General features: G+C 59.6%; 1 protein-coding gene across 1 annotated transcript; it reads left to right on the top strand.

The window, feature by feature from the left end:
* Positions 1-1,103: 1,103 nt before the first annotated feature.
* On the top strand, positions 1,104-15,206 carry THBS2 (thrombospondin 2). The gene is made up of 22 exons (XM_049785154.1): positions 1,104-1,164; positions 2,363-2,438; positions 3,277-3,793; positions 5,075-5,159; positions 5,928-6,121; positions 6,870-7,010; positions 7,250-7,346; positions 7,890-8,057; positions 8,147-8,323; positions 8,603-8,776; positions 8,998-9,125; positions 9,190-9,333; positions 9,774-9,992; positions 10,303-10,410; positions 10,727-10,886; positions 11,564-11,682; positions 12,077-12,311; positions 12,580-12,807; positions 12,894-13,165; positions 13,692-13,789; positions 14,074-14,213; positions 14,677-15,206. The coding sequence occupies exons 3-22, from the start codon at positions 3,416-3,418 to the stop codon at positions 14,682-14,684; spliced, it is 3,273 nt and encodes a 1,090-aa protein (XP_049641111.1). The 5' UTR covers positions 1,104-1,164; positions 2,363-2,438; positions 3,277-3,415; the 3' UTR covers positions 14,685-15,206.
* The last annotated feature ends 409 nt before the right edge of the window (positions 15,207-15,615 follow it).

The raw sequence follows: 15,615 nt of genomic DNA, 5'->3' as shown, positions 1-15,615 counted from the left end.
AAACAGAGATGCTCTTACCTGGAGCCTGGGCAGGACTGGATCAGAATAGTTGGAGCTATCTGTGCTTACTCTGTCCTTACTCCCCCACCTGGGGTGGTCTCTGTACTCACTCTTCATACCAGGTAGAAGATTGCCAGACTGTGTGTGTTTCATCTCAGCCTGGCTTGGTTTATTTTGTGCAGCGACTCTGCTTTAGACTTGTTCTCCTGGGGTAGGAGATCTGGCACGTGGGTGGTTTTGCAGGGTCTGACCTCTCCTCCTCTCCTTCCTCTGTCCACACCGTCCTTCCCCACTCCTCCTCTCCAGCACCTCCACCCTCCCCCATTACCACACACTTCTCCCTCAGACTCACCTCTTCCTTCTCTCCCTCTCCTCCCGCTCCCCACCCTCGTATTCCTCCCTCTCCCTCGTCCCTCCATCCCACCCACTCCTTCTTTCTTTTTCCCCTCCCCTGCAACAGCCTAGCTGGATGACAGACACCATTCACACGCATATCCCACCTGGGTGTGCTCTGTGCTCTCTGCTCACACTCACCCTATCTGCGAGGTACTCTGTGCTTTGTGCTCATACTCATATCCTGACTGATGAGAGTCTGGTGAGATCCCTGAGCCCAGATAGTCTTGGCAGCTCCCCACATGTGCCCCATGCTCCAGAGCCAGGGCACCACCCATTTGTCAGGAGCCCCCCCCTTCTGTGGGTCTGGCTAGACGGACTCTGCTGCCGTGGGAAGACCCAGCCGCTCGTTCGGGAGGGACGTGGCGGGGCTGGCCCAGCTTTCAAGAAGAATGAGACAGGACTGGGGATCAGCACTTTCACTCCGCCTCAGCAGGCGTCCAGCCAGGCGGCTTTATTTATAGGCTGAAGTTCCTGCAAGAAGCTGGGAAAGTCATCCCCAGGCCCAGTCTGGCTCCTCCTCTGCCGCCCTGTGGGGGGCAGGAGCAGGGCTGAGTGCCAGGTGTGAGAGCAGAGCAGAGGGGACGGAAGTGGTTTCTGGAGGCGGCCTGAGTCTGCGTGCGCTGGATGGTGTGGACTGAGGGCATATAAGGGCCAGGAGGCTGCACTGCTGCTGCTTCTGCTGCCTCTAAGCTGGACGGCTGGGTTAGGGCCCTGCGGCTCACAGCATTTCTCCTGGCACCCTCCCTGGCCAAGCGGCTTCTTCCTCTGGTAAGAATCGGCTGCTGGATGGGGCCAGGGCTGTGGGGCCGGGGCTGGTTTGTGTCCTAGGAGGGGCCCCAGCAGCAGGGTGGCTGCTCCCAGGCAAAAGCAAACGCTGTGTGCTCATCCCGGACACTGGCCTCAGTCCTTCCTCTGTGCAGTGTGTCGGTGCTGCCGGGAGGCATAGCTCTGAGACTTTTTGCTTCGCAAGGAAGGACCACTGGGTCCTGGAGCTTAGTAGTGCTTGGTATGTGTTCATTCATCTCGTGTGTCCACAAATCTCTGTCCATGCATCTCTGGGTCTGAGCATCTTGGTGTGTGTGCTTGAGGGCTCTAGGTCCAGGGTTTCAGGCACTGACAGGCTGGTATAACTGTGAGGCCTCTCCTGTGGCCTGTGTGTCCTCTTCATAGACACAGAGACCGTATGGTCCTGCACACTGCTCTCCTGGTCCTTCCATGGCCAGGAGTCAGAGATATCTCTGTGTCCTCTTATAGCAGCACTTAATGGCCCTTGTCCAGTGCTGAAGCAGACCCTGAGCCGCTGTGCTCCAGGAGTACACAGTGCTCTTTGTTCAGTGCTCATGCAGACCACTTGACAGAACTATGTGCCGCTGTGCTCCAAGAGCACTCGGCATCTCTGATGCCAGGGAAGCGGGCAGCCCGGCACCTAGTGCCAGCTGTGGTCTGTGGGCAGTGTCTGGGAAAAGGTTGTTATGGCGCTTAGGGGCATATGTACAGACCCATGGCTTTCAGCTCCTTGAACACTCTGTGGCGGGGCCCCAGTGCCTTCCACAGCAAGACCGACTACCCTCTAGTCCCACCATTCAAGGAAGCTTTGGCATGTGCCAACGGCCCCTGCACTGCTGGAGATGCCGATGCAGCCCTTGGAGTTCATGCAGGGGTTAACAGTGAGCAGCTCCCAGGTTCTGGCCACTCTCCAGCACAGAGCCAGGCCAACAAACCCCTCGTGGAAAAAGGCTACAGGAAGCACGGCCCTCTCCCGCCTGTCCTCGGCTGACGCCCGTGCCGGCCCCACCTCACGCTTCCCTTTGCTGCTGGCTATCACACTGGCCTCTGTGCTCTGTCTGCAGGGATACTCGCTAGTGGGCCCCAAGCTTTCAAGGTGGCTTCGAGGAGAGGCCTTTGAACTCCCTCAGGTGCCCTCCTTGGCCCGTCTGGAGCCCTAACACCTCTGTTCTTTCCACAGGGCAGCTGGTGCATGGCGATGGCCTGGCCGTTACTCCTGCTGGCACTGTGTGCCCCTGGCGGGCTCTTAGGCCTTGGTGAGTAGGGCAGAGCCAGCGAATAGGTCCCCCCGGGTCCTGAGTGCCGAGAGCGGGGAAAGCCTGTGCTGAGAGGTTTGGGTTCTGAGGAAGGATAAATGCAGAGGTGATCGGCTTCCCCTCATCTCTCAGCCCCATGGGCAGAGTTCCAGCTACTCCCCTGGATCCTCTGAGGGGGAACAGCCCGATCTGTAGTCTCTGTTCCTGTGAATGCCACCCAGGGCTCCAGCAGGCACCAGCCCCTGCGTCAGGCTGTCCCTGACTGGGACAGCTATCCCCTCCAGCCTTTCTTCTGACAGGGACCTTCACCAGGCACCTGGGGGTCACATGGGCATCTACTCAGTCTGGTGGGGGTCCAGGGGAGGGCCCAAGAGAGGCAAAGGGGGCCAGGTTTCTCCCACCCCTCTGCACACGGCTGAGCAGTGGCTGCAGAGAGCATCATGGCTTGTTATTGGGGAGAACTATGTGGCTAGGGGCCACATACTGGGGACAAGAGATAGGTATAGCAAGGTGACCCTCAGTGCCCTGTGCCCCCACGGGTCCCTTTAGTGCCCCCTCAGCGCTTTATGCCTTCCTCCTCAGATCCCCTTTCCTTTGCCCCATGCCTCCCCCATGAGAACCTCTTCTCGGTGCCCGTGCCTCTCTCGTCAGAGCCTCCCCCGTCCTCCTAGTGCTCCCCTCAATGCCCCTGCCTCCTCTGGCGCTCCCTCTCTGTGCTCCCTTTCAGCGCCTGCCCCTCAGAGCCCCGAGGCAGCCACTTGCTGCCCTGTAACGTGCCCCCTCGGCTCCCTTGGGCAGTTGGTGACCAGGAGGACACGCCATCCTTCGACCTTTTCAGCATCAGCAACATCAACCGCAAGACCATCGGGGCCAAGCAGTTCCGGGGGCCCGAGCCAGGGACGCCGGCCTACCGCTTCGTGAGATTCGACTACGTCCCGCCGGTGGGTGCGGATGCCCTGCGCCAGCTGGTGGCGGCCATGCAGCGCAAGGACGGCTTCTTCCTGTCGGCCAGCCTGCGGCAGGACGGCGCGTCCCGGGGCACGCTGCTGGCCCTCGAGGGCCCCGGGGCCACCCAGAGGCAGTTCGACCTCGTCTCCAACGGCCCCGACGACCGCCTGGACCTCACCTACTGGCTCGACGGCCGCCCGCACCTGCTGGCCCTGGAGGACGTGGGCCTCGCCGACGGCCAGTGGAAGAACGTCACCGTGCAGGTGGCGGGCGACGCCTTCAGCCTGTATGTGGGCTGCGACCTCATCGACAGCGTCCGGCTGGAGCAGCCCTTCTATGAGCAGCTGGTCACCGACCGGGCCCGGATGTACGTGGTCAAGGGCGCCAGCCGAGAGAGCCACTTCCGGGTATGCGGGGCAGCCACACCTGTGCCAGGACAGGCACAGCAAACATGCGTGGAGGCCGTGCTCGTCAGGGCATGTGAATGTTCGTGTGTGCACAGCATGTACGGACACACACAGGTGCACAGAGGCGTGCAACACACACATATACACACGTCCCCACATATGCACGCAGGGATGTATATACGCACAGATGTGCACAGTACCCCCCACGCATAGACACGTACACATATACTCACATGCACAGGCATGTATGCACAGATCCTCAGCATAGACATACACACATGCACCCCCACATGTGCTGTGATGTGATGTGTGCGCAGATGTACACCACACACATATACCCATACACAGACATGCACACACAAATGCACATCCCACACACATGTACACATCCACACACATGTAGAGACATGCACACAGATGAATCCACACAGATGTACCAACACATAGATGGACACACAGAGGCACTCACCACGCACACGAACTCAGATGTATATGCAGACACCGAACAACATATACACACAGCACATGCCACACGGTGCACCCACCACACGTGTACATACACAACATGCATGTGCTCACAGCATACACATGCACACACACCTTTCTGAGTGGCAGCAAGCAGGTAGCTGTCCAGTCTGTTTTCTGACCTGTTGGTGAAGAGTTTTTGGTTCTCAGACTGAGGATAATCCAATGGCAGGTACTAAGGAGGTCTGATAGTGGAGGACTGGTGGCAGAGGACGGAGTGTCTTTCTTTTTTTGGGGGGTGGGGGGTTACTCCCAGCAGTGCTTACAGGTTACTTTTGGTCTTGTGCTCAGGGATCACTCCTGGAAGGCCCATGGGACCATATGAGGTGCTGGGATCCAACTGCATCAGCCAGGTTCAAGTTTCTCCCCACTGTACTGTCTCCTTGCCCTCCTCTTTCTTCTGCTTTCTTTTTCTTTTCTTCTTTTTTTTTCTGACGCATTTTTCTCTGTGAGGTCTCCAGATAAGCCAGGTAAAGGGCAAGGCTGCAGGGAGTGGCTGGGGGTGTTGCCGGCACTTCTCAGAAAGGCTGCACAAGGGGGATGGCATCATGTGTGCGGGTAACGGCACCGTGGAGGTGATAGAGCCTTGTGGTCATCAGAGCTGTGTGTGATGGAGCTGTGTGTAGGTCGGGTAATTGTGCCATATGGGGGTGACCGTGCCATGTGTGAGGGTGACAGAGTTCTGTGAGATGAGGATGCCATGTACGTGGGTGCAGTGGGGGTGAGGAAGCTGTTTGACCACGCGTGTTGTTGCAGGGCTTGCTGCAGAACGTCTACCTGGTGTTCGAGAACTCAGTGGAAGAGGTGCTGAGCAAGAAGGGCTGTCTACAGGGCCAGGGAGGTAAGTGTCGGGCAGCGCACTCACAAGAAGCCACAGTTGTGCTTCCCTGGGCACCAGCAGGCTCCCTGGCCCCTTATAGCTTGTCCTGCCTCCATGTCTGTGCAGCGCTGGGCATGCGCGAGCTTGTCCAGGTCAGTGGCATGTGGCACCACCTACCTCCATGCACACAAGTCCTGTGTCACCACTTGGGAGTCTACAGCTGACCCTGCTGCTCACATCTGACTCCTCTGTGCCCACATGCTCCTTCCAGCTGGTTGTTTTTGTGGGCTCCTCTGCTGGTCTCTAAATCCATCCATGCTTGCATCATCTCTTCTGCGGGAAGAAGCTCAGGGCCTCGGAGTCATCCTTAGCTGATAAAAATGCTTGGGGACAATGTGGAGCTAGGGGTCCCTTGGGGGAACAGCTGGGCTACCCTGGGTTTGGAAAGCAAATTTTATGTCTACCAAGAACTAATTCTGGTGGTCAGGGCTCAGTCACGGGTTGTCCTCCTACGAGCCCTTCAGATGAGCCCCATCAGCTCCTCTGATGCTTACTCACAGCAGCTCTGCCACAGGATCCCTTAGACCAGGGTCAGTACCCAGCTACTCGGGACCAGCATCCTGGGTCTCTGGGACTGGGGAGTTAAGTCCAGGGTGCAGCAGGATGTGCCATGGAAGGGTGCGTGCATGGGTTGAGGTGTGAACCTAGTGTCCCTGTCTGCTCATCCCATCCCAGGGACCCCTAGCCTGACCCTGAACTCACAGGCCTCTCACTGTCTTGTGTGCCCAGCCGAAGCCAATGCCATCAGCGAGGACACGCAGACACTCTACCTGAACCCCAACCTCCCGTCCACGGCCCTGGGCCACTTGCAGCTGCAGCCTGGGGTGTGCGGCCGCTCGTGTGAGGAGCTGGGCAGCATGGTGCAGGAGCTGGCACAGCTGCGTGGCATGGTGGGCCAGATGCAGGAGCGCCTGCAGGCCATGGTGCGTGTGGCCAGAAGGCTTCCAGAGGGCAGCGGGCAGGGGTGCAGAGATCCCTTCCATCATCCTCTTGAGAGCACTGAGCAGGAGACAGAGACAAGGCTTAGTGGGACAGCACACTCCAGGTCAGGGAGTCCTACTCAGGAGACACAGTGCACCCCGGGGAGTCCTACCTCACCGAGCCCCTATCAGAGGGGTGCACCCTTCTCGGGGAGTCCTCACCAAGGGACACACCACCCTCAGGGACCCTTACCTCAGGGAGTCCTGGTGAGAGGCTGCATCCCGCCTCAGGGAGGCCTGATGCTCCTACAGATTATTTCCATGGACAACCTCCCCAGACCCCAGTGGAACCCTGAAGACTCAGGAGTGGAGCCTGAGTCTGAGCTCCATCCAGGCCAGAGCAAGCTAGTGCTCAGCTTCGGTTCTAGGGGTCAGTGGGTGTGGTGCAGCTCTCCCCAGAGGCACCCCACCAAGTCCTGGCCCAGACAGTCAAGGCAGAGGTTGCACCAGTGCATGGTGCTGAGTGGAGGGTGCTGGGCCTACGCTGAACAGGCGTGGAGACACCCTTGGTCTTTGTGGGGACTCCCGTCCACATAGCCCTGCTCCCAGCATCCCGACCTGCTGGTCCCTTCTACCCTGGTCTCTTCTGTCCATGGTTCCTCCGGTCCATCTCCTCCTGCTCCTGTCCCCCTTCCCACCTCATGCCTCAGCTGTCCATGCTGTCCCACTCCCCTGTCCCTTTGCCCCACAGTCCAGCGAGAACCAGCTCTTCCTCGAGATCATTGGGGGCCCCCACAGGATGCGGAACGTGTCGGGGTGTCTGCAGGATGGTCGCTTCTTCGCGGAGAACGACACATGGGTGGTGGACAGCTGCACGACTTGCACGTGTCGGGTGAGACTCTGGCTGAGTAGGGGAGCCCCTGGCAGCAGCCCCAAGGAGCCCTGACCCACACAGATCCGAGGGAGCTCAAGGGACTCGTTTGTCCCTTTGCCACTGCTGGGCTTGCGGTTCGGGAAGCCACAGGGGCGGGGGAGGGGGGAGTGGCCCAGCAGGGTTCCTGCTGTCCGTGTGTCCTCTCCTGCTGCGTGCTAGTCCACAAGCCAGTGCCAGCGCATCCTCTGTCCCTGCAGAGACTTAAAACCATCTGCCACCAGATCACCTGCCCTCCAGTCACTTGCGCCACCCCGACCAAACAGGAAGGCGACTGTTGCCCCTCCTGTGGCCATGGTGAGTTCCCACAAGCCTCCGTGGGCCACGTGTGTGAGTCAGCACGAGTGTACATTAGTGTGTACAGGTGGGCCAGTGTATGTGTGCAGCCAGTATATGAGTGTATGTGCTACATGTTACTTATGGCAGTGCATACGAGTGTCAGTGAATATGTGAATGTGAGTGTATCCATGCACTCAAGTATACCTGGGTGTGTGCCAGTGCAAATATGTACAAGTATGTCATGTGTGTGTGTGATTATGTACAGGTGAGTATGTGTCATTGAGCATAGGTGACCGTGTACATACTACAGTCCCTATCCCCAGTGAGTCCCTGAGCCCTATTCTGAGGGGTGCCCTCTCCTTTCCTTCTTTCCCTCCATTCCACCGACTTTTGGTTGCTAGTCTCTATACCCCAGGCGCAGAGTGGGGGCGGGGCCTCTGGGTGCCCAGTGCCATAGGGTCTGCCTGCCACTTCCCTGCAGAGGGGGCAATGGGACCCTGTCCCATGCCTGTCCACTGGGGGCTTGGGTCTGGCTGTGTAATGACAGCCCTGTGCCTACAGTGGCCAGTGAGGAAGGCTGGTCGCCATGGGCTGACTGGACAGAGTGCTCGGTCACCTGTGGGTCCGGCACGCAGCAGAGGGGCCGCTCCTGCGATGTGACCAGCAGTTCCTGCCGGGGCCCATCCATCCAGACACGAGGCTGCAGCCCTGGCCAGTGTGACCCTCGCAGTGAGTGTCTGCAGGTGGGGTGGGTGGGCATCCCTAGGACAGGCCCCCCAGGAGAGGCTTTCTGTGACACTCTCTTGCCTCCCCACCAGTCCGGCAGGATGGAGGCTGGAGCCACTGGTCACCGTGGTCATCCTGCTCAACCTCCTGTGGCGTGGGTGCCATCACCCGCATCCGCCTCTGCAACTCCCCCCTGCCACAGCTGGGAGGCCAGGCCTGCCGGGGGAGTGGCCGTGAGACACAGGCCTGCGAAGGCACCCCCTGTCCTGGTGAGTGACAGGGCAGGTCTCCATTGCACTATGCTGCCCCTGCATGAGCAGCCTAGTCCCCAGGATAGCGGGCCTCCCTACAAGTGTGTTCTGGATTCCTGGTGGGCTGCAGCTGCACAGAGGGGGCCCTGGACTTTGCCCGCCAGGCTCTCCTGCCTGGCCCCTGGGCCCTGCCCACCAGGCTCTCTTGCCTGGTCCCTGGGCGGCTCTCCTGTCCAGACCCTGGGCCTTGACCTGCCCGGCTACTACCACACCTGCTCAGCCCTGGGCTCTTCACAGTGGACGGTCGCTGGAGCCCCTGGTCCCCTTGGTCGGCCTGCTCAGTCACCTGTGCGGGTGGCCTCCGGGAGCGCACACGCATGTGCAACAGCCCTGAGCCGCAGCATGGCGGGAAGGCATGTACTGGGGACCCAAAGCAGCAGCAGATGTGCAGCAAGAGGCGATGCCCCAGAGGTGGGTCTGGGGCGCAGGGAGAGACCAAAAGTGGGGAGTGGTCGGGACGAGAATGTGTGTGCTGGTGGGGCTAGGTGTGGGGCCTGGTTGGCGCCTCTTGGAGATGAAGCCTCAGTGGTCGTCTGTCTGTGCCTACACGGAGTGTCCGGATACGCCTATGTTGTGCTGCCCTTGGTAGGAGCTCCCCTGCCATCTGCCCACCTGCCCACCTGTCCCTGCAGACGGCTGCCTGTCGAACCCCTGCTTCCCCGGGGCCCAGTGCAACAGTTTCCCTGATGGCTCATGGTCCTGTGGCTCCTGCCCGCCGGGTCTCCTGGGCAACGGCACCTCCTGTGAGGACCTGGATGAGGTGGGTGTCGCTGGGGCAGGGGGAGGTGGTGATGGGGCCGGGCTCATGCAGCCTGTCCTTGCAGTGTGCCATTGTCCCCGACGTCTGCTTCAGTACCAGCCGTTGTGTCAACACTAACCCCGGTTTCCACTGTCTGCCCTGCCCACCGCGCTACCGTGGAAACCAGCCCTTTGGGGCTGGCCTGGAGGCTGCACAGACAGACAAGCAGGTGAGGCAGCTGGAGACTGCCCAGAACCCAGCGCCCCTGCCAGGCACTGCCCAAAGCCTAGCACCCTAGCAGGAGACTGCCCAGCACCCAGCACCCTTGTACTGCCAGTTGCCAGGACAGTGAAGAAGTCCCAGGAGTTGGAGCTTGAGCAAGGCTCCAGATGGTTCTGGGGTTCCCTGCTGACCTTCAGCTGTGCACAGCCAGGGGTGGGACACCCAGGCAGAGTAGGCACCTCCTCTCACACCCCGTACTCTCCTGGAGTGCCTGCACCCCTGCCTGCCCCCTGCATCCTTCCAGATACTCTGCTTTCCCTTCCCAGCCCACCGCTCTCCTGTGCCCCGAAGCCTCCTGGCCCCGCTCTTCACCCACACACCTCACATACTGTACCTGTCTCCCGGGATCTGGCCCACCCCACCCCCTCACCCGGGACCTTCTGGCAGGTGTGTGAGCCCGAAAACCCATGCCGGGACCAGACGCACAGCTGCCACCGGCATGCAGACTGCATCTACCTGGGACACTTCAGCGAGCCCATGTACAAGTGCGAGTGCAGCACGGGCTATGCGGGCGATGGGCAGCTGTGCGGGGAGGACTCAGACCTGGATGGGTGGCCCAACCAGAGCCTGAGGTGTGCTGGCAACGGCTCTGCACACTGCCTGCAGGTGAGCTGCCTGGGGCACTGCCTGAGGGTCTTTGGGGTGGAGGGACTGGGGGATTGCCTAGGGGGGACATGAGGAGGGGCTGGGGGTCCCTGCCTCTGGCCTAGTGTCCTTGACTCTTGGGGGGGTCCCTTACTCTTTGGGGTCCCCCAACTCTCTGGATTCCCAGACTTCCCGTGGCTTAGAGCCTGTCCCAGGCCCCCTGCTCACCCAGTGACACCCCCAGGAGGTGGAGCCCAGCACAAAGCCCATGTGCTCAGGGCAGGTCGGCTGCTCTCTCAGGAGCCCGCTCACTGCTGGCCCCTCCATGCAGGACAATTGCCCCCTGCTGCCCAATTCGGGGCAGGAAGATTTCGACCTAGATGGCCAGGGGGACGCTTGTGATGAGGATGACGACAATGATGGAGTCACCGACGAGCAGGTAGGCAGGTGGGCTGGAGGGTCCTGAGGAAGTGAGCAGGGGCAGGCAGAGGGACTGGAGGACTGTATGTCTAGCTTCTCTCTAAGCCCCAGGACCTGCTGCCTGGCGCATTCACGTTTGCTGCCCAGCAGGAGGCACAGAAACCCCAGGTGGCTCTGCTCATCCTGCACACACGGGACTGCCCTCTCCTGGGCACGAGGGCAAAGCTGCCCACCCCCAGGAGGGCACCAGCAGGGATGGATGCCTCAGCGTCCCCTCAGAACTGCCTTTTCCTGGCCCTGCACACCCAAAGCCCTCAAATCCCGACTTTTCCCAGGACAACTGTCAGCTGCTCTTCAATCCCGGCCAGCTGGATGATGACAAGGATGAGGTTGGGGACCTCTGTGACAACTGTCCCTTTGTGCACAACCCCGCCCAGATCGACACGGACCACAATGGGGAGGGGGACGCCTGCTCAGTGGACATTGATGGGGACGGTCAGTGGCATGTGTGGGGGCCCTGCCTGCCTAGGCCCGGTTCCCTGAACCCCAGTGCTGCCCTCTAGCCACTGGGTCCCCCTGTGCCAGACAGCTGGTGGGGGGTGTCTGTGCCCAGCCCTGTGCTCCTCTTCTGAGCTCCCCAGGGCCCCAGCAGAGCCTTCTGGGTCCTCACTGACACTGCAGTCCTGCCCTGTCAGCTTCAGCCCTGTGACTCACTCCATGTCCCCTCCTCCATGTCCCTTCCTGCCACCAGTTCTGTGTCTGAGCCGGGCATCTCTGGCTGTGCTCAGCTTTCTCAAGCCCTTCACTGCTCCCACTCCGTCCTGCTCGTGCAGCTCCCATGGCTTCCACGAGCTCCATCCAAGGCAGGTCACCATCCATGGTGAACACACTTCCCAGCCAGCCAGGTCTATCAGGCATCTAAAGCAGGACATACCCATAGGGGTGGATGGTTCTGGGTCTCAGTGTAGACCCCTAGCTGAGAGGAGACATGAGAGGGTCACAACACTGAACCCCCAGAGCCCTTTCCAGAAATCTCTGCATGCACCAGCATCTGGCAGAAAGCCTGACACTGAGCCTCTGAGCCCCTGGGCAGTTGCAGGCGACATTGGTGTGTGCTGCGACGTCCTGGACAGGGAAGGTCATTTGCCTGTCTGACTTCCGGGTTCCTGCAGACGTCTTCAATGAGCGGGACAACTGTCCCTATGTGTACAATACCGACCAGCGAGACTCCGATGGAGATGGTGTCGGCGATCATTGCGACAACTGTCCTCTGGTGCACAACCCCGACCAGGTGTGCATGTGGGGGGCATCTCACAGGTGTGAGGGGCAGGCACCTCACAGGTGTATGAGGGTTAGCTCATAGGAATGTGTGCGCCATTTTACCAGTGTGTGTAGGTCACTTCAAGGTGTGTGGGTCACCTCATAGATAGTGTATGTTACTTCACAGGTAGGTGTGAGGGGTCATCTCACAGGTGTGTGTGGCCTCCCTCACATGTGTGTGGGTCGCCTTGCAGGTGTGTGGTTTGTGATCACCTCATAGATGCATCTTGTTCTTTCCCAGTTTCTCTTTTGCCACCCTCACCCCTGCCTAAACATCTGGCTCAGGCGTAACCCAGGCCATCCTCCTGCGTGTGTGGGATTGTCCTCTACCTGTGTGACATGGGCTGGGGCGTTCCATCCCACAGACCGACGTGGACAATGACCTGGTGGGAGACCGGTGTGACAACAATGAGGACATCGATGAGGATGGCCACCAAAACAACCAGGACAACTGCCCCTACATCCCCAATGCCAGCCAGGCAGACCACGACCAGGATGGCCGTGGTGACGCCTGCGACCCAGATGACGACAATGACGGAGTTCCAGATGACAGGGACAACTGCCGGCTAGTGCCCAACCCGCTGCAGGAAGACACAGATGGTAGGTACCAGGCTGTGGGCCCCTCACACGGAGCTACCTCGTCCAGGGCCACCTCACTCATGGTCACCATACATGGGGTGACCTCACTCAGGGCCACCTCATCTGGGGGTCACCTCACTAAGGTGAGATGTGAGAGTCACATCACTTGGGGCCCGTCTCCATGAGGGAACATGCACGGACATCGTAACCGCCTGGATTCTCACGTGGAATGTCAGGGGGCCAGTCAGGCTCCCCTTGGCCACTCTGATGTCTCCACCTGCTGTGTTAGGTGATGGGAGAGGGGACAGCTGCAAGGACGACTTTGATAATGACACAGTCCCTGACATCTACGATGTGTGTCCCGAGAACAATGCCATCAGTGAGACAGACTTCCGGAACTTCCAGATGGTGCCCCTGGACCCCAAGGGCACCACACAGATCGACCCCAACTGGGTCATCCGCCACCAGGGCAAGGAGCTGGTGCAAACGGCCAATTCAGACCCTGGCATCGCTGTGGGTGAGCCTGCGGGGTGGGCTACCCTCCTCCCTGGGGGCGCCTCTTGGGGTGCTGGGTGGGCCCCACCTAATGTTGCGTGGCCTCAGGCTTCGACGAATTCAGCTCGGTGGACTTCAGCGGCACCTTCTATGTGAATACGGAGCGGGACGACGACTATGCTGGCTTTGTGTTCGGCTACCAGTCAAGCAGCCGCTTCTACGTGGTCATGTGGAAGCAGGTGACACAGACCTACTGGGAGCACCAGCCCACACGAGCCTACGGCTACTCGGGAGTGTCCCTCAAGGTGGTGAATTCCACCACGGGCACCGGGGAGCACCTACGCAATGCACTGTGGCACACGGGGAACACAGAGGGACAGGTGAGTCCGGGGGCAGAAGAGGGGAGGGAAACACTGAGAAACAGGGAAGCACAGAGATGGGAAGCACTGAGGAATAAGGGAGCATAGGGAGCTTGGAAGTATACAGCAGCATGGGCAGCACGGGGCGTACAGGAGCGTGAAGATCAGGAACATTGAGGGACATTGAGTCCAGGAGTGCAGAGACAGGGAGCACTGTGGGTCAGAGGAGTACAAGATCAAGGAGACTAGGAGCCTGACGGGACAGGGGAGTACGGACAAGGACCAGAGAATGGGCCACTTGGGGGACATGGGGACATGGGGACAGTAAGTGCAGTGGCCATAGCCTAGTGCTTCAGGTGAGTCATCCCTTCAGGCAGCCACTATCTCCTGGGGGTAACTCCCAAACTCCTGCCCAGCCTTGGAGAACTCTGCAGCCCACGGGAAACATCCCCCTGGGTAGAAGGAGCCCAGCTCCAGCAGCTCTTCATGATTGCCAGGCCAAATGGGTGGCAGCTGGGTACTCATGCTCACAGCAAGTTCTCCCCAGGTACGCACCTTGTGGCACGACCCCAAGAACATTGGCTGGAAAGACTACACAGCCTATAGGTGGCACCTCACCCACCGGCCCAAGACGGGCCTCATAAGGTGAGCCAGGCCTCTAAACACAGTCTCCTCACCATTGTCCCCTCACCACTGTCTCTTCTCTGCCCCTTCCTACTGTCCCTCTCACAAGCTGTCCCACAGCTGATCCTCACAGCTGGGAACTGGCCCCTGCACCTCTCTTTGGTGCCCAAGTTCTAATCAGCACTGGAGCCCCAAACCCCACAGTCCTTTTCCTACTCACGGACTGAGGCAGCCACGGGGGTGACCCAGAGGACTCTGTGCAGGGCCGGGCTGCAGGGAAACTGTCCTGTCCTGTCCCTGTCCAGGGTCCTGGTGCATGAAGGAAAGCAGGTGATGGCTGACTCTGGGCCCATCTACGACCGAACTTACGCGGGGGGACGCCTTGGCCTCTTCGTCTTCTCACAGGAAATGGTCTATTTCTCAGACCTCAAGTACGAGTGCAGAGGTAGGAGAGTAGTGCCGGGCCACCCACTCCACACTGCCAGGGCCTCCCACAGCCCAGCTGGCCACAGAGGAGGGAAACAGGCAGGGATGGAAATGGGGGGAAGGAGGGATTGAGTTTTCCCGAATATGCCACTCCATCTCTGAAATGGCAAGTCAGCTGCAAGGGCACTGAGGCCTGTGTGTCCTCCCTGATCTATGCACAGATTGAAAACACCCTCCTGCCTCCTCTCTCCTTTCCTCCTTCTCTTTCCTTCCTCCCTCCTTCCATCTCCGTTCTCTTTCCCTCTCTCCCTCCACCCTCCCTCTTCCTCTTTCTTCCCTCCTGCTTCCCTCCTTTCTCACCCTCTTTTCTTCTTCCTCTCCCTCCTACTTCTTCCTGCCCAGGAGCCCTGCTAGCAAGTCCTGCTCTCACTGCCTTTTCTGGAGCCCATGTGCCACTCAACCCTTCCTTTGCTTGTTGGCAGATGTCTGAAGGGACGGGCTGACCCCGACATGCTGTAGATGCCTCCGTGCTCCATGGCACCTGTTTCTCTTTCATGACCTTCACCAAGTGGGCCACCACCTGGGTCTCAGCACAGCCAATGTCCCCAGGAGCAGAGACAGTGGAGGCTGCAAGGACTGGACTGCCCAGCTTGGTGTTCCTCTTGTCCTCACTCTGCTTTACCAGAAACAAAAAAGGACCACTGGGGGCTCTAGGGCTGGATGCAGGAGCACACGCGGCAAGTCCCCAATGGCCACAGCCCAGGAGGTCGGTACAGGGTCCTGTGGCCGAGGCAACGCCTGTGTTGGGCGTGGGATGCCCAGGGACACTAGGGCCATGTCCCTTGTTCTGCTTGGCTGTGGTGGCAGGGGTCATTGTCACTCACAATGTCCTGGACAGGTGGAGACGGGATGGGGTGTGTTCCTGCAGGGCTCACGGTCGCTTGCTCGGCCATCTTTGGGGCTGCAGGCAGACATGCCTTGTTGATATTTATTAAAAGATAGAGAATGAGTCTATTGTAGTAACTTATGCTGGGTTTTCTGGTGGCACAGGAGCATTGCCAGAGAACCCAGAGGCGAGTGGGCCAGTATCTGGGGTGGAAACAGACCCACAGTGAGGTAGGTGGGACATGCTGTGTCCCCCCACAGTGTCCAGTGGGCTCTCTTGGGTTCAGGGGCCTGGAGCTGTGCTTGCCAGCCCATATGGTTTCGTCCACGGAGGCCACAGAGGACACCAAGTCAGGGATTACTCTGACCGGCCACTTTGAAGAGGAAAGACCCAGGTTACCTCCAAACATTTGAGAGGGACCCAAGTACCAGTGAAAATCAGAGAGGAGGAACCTGGATTACCTCAGAGAATCTGAAAGATGGGGCCTGGGCTACCTCAGAGTAGTGGGATGTGGGACCTGGATCACCTGGGAGAG

This window comes from Suncus etruscus, chromosome 12 (genome assembly GCF_024139225.1).
Source record: "Suncus etruscus isolate mSunEtr1 chromosome 12, mSunEtr1.pri.cur, whole genome shotgun sequence".
Classification (NCBI taxonomy): domain Eukaryota; kingdom Metazoa; phylum Chordata; class Mammalia; order Eulipotyphla; family Soricidae; genus Suncus; species Suncus etruscus.
This window is presented reverse-complemented; position numbering and strand designations above follow the sequence as displayed.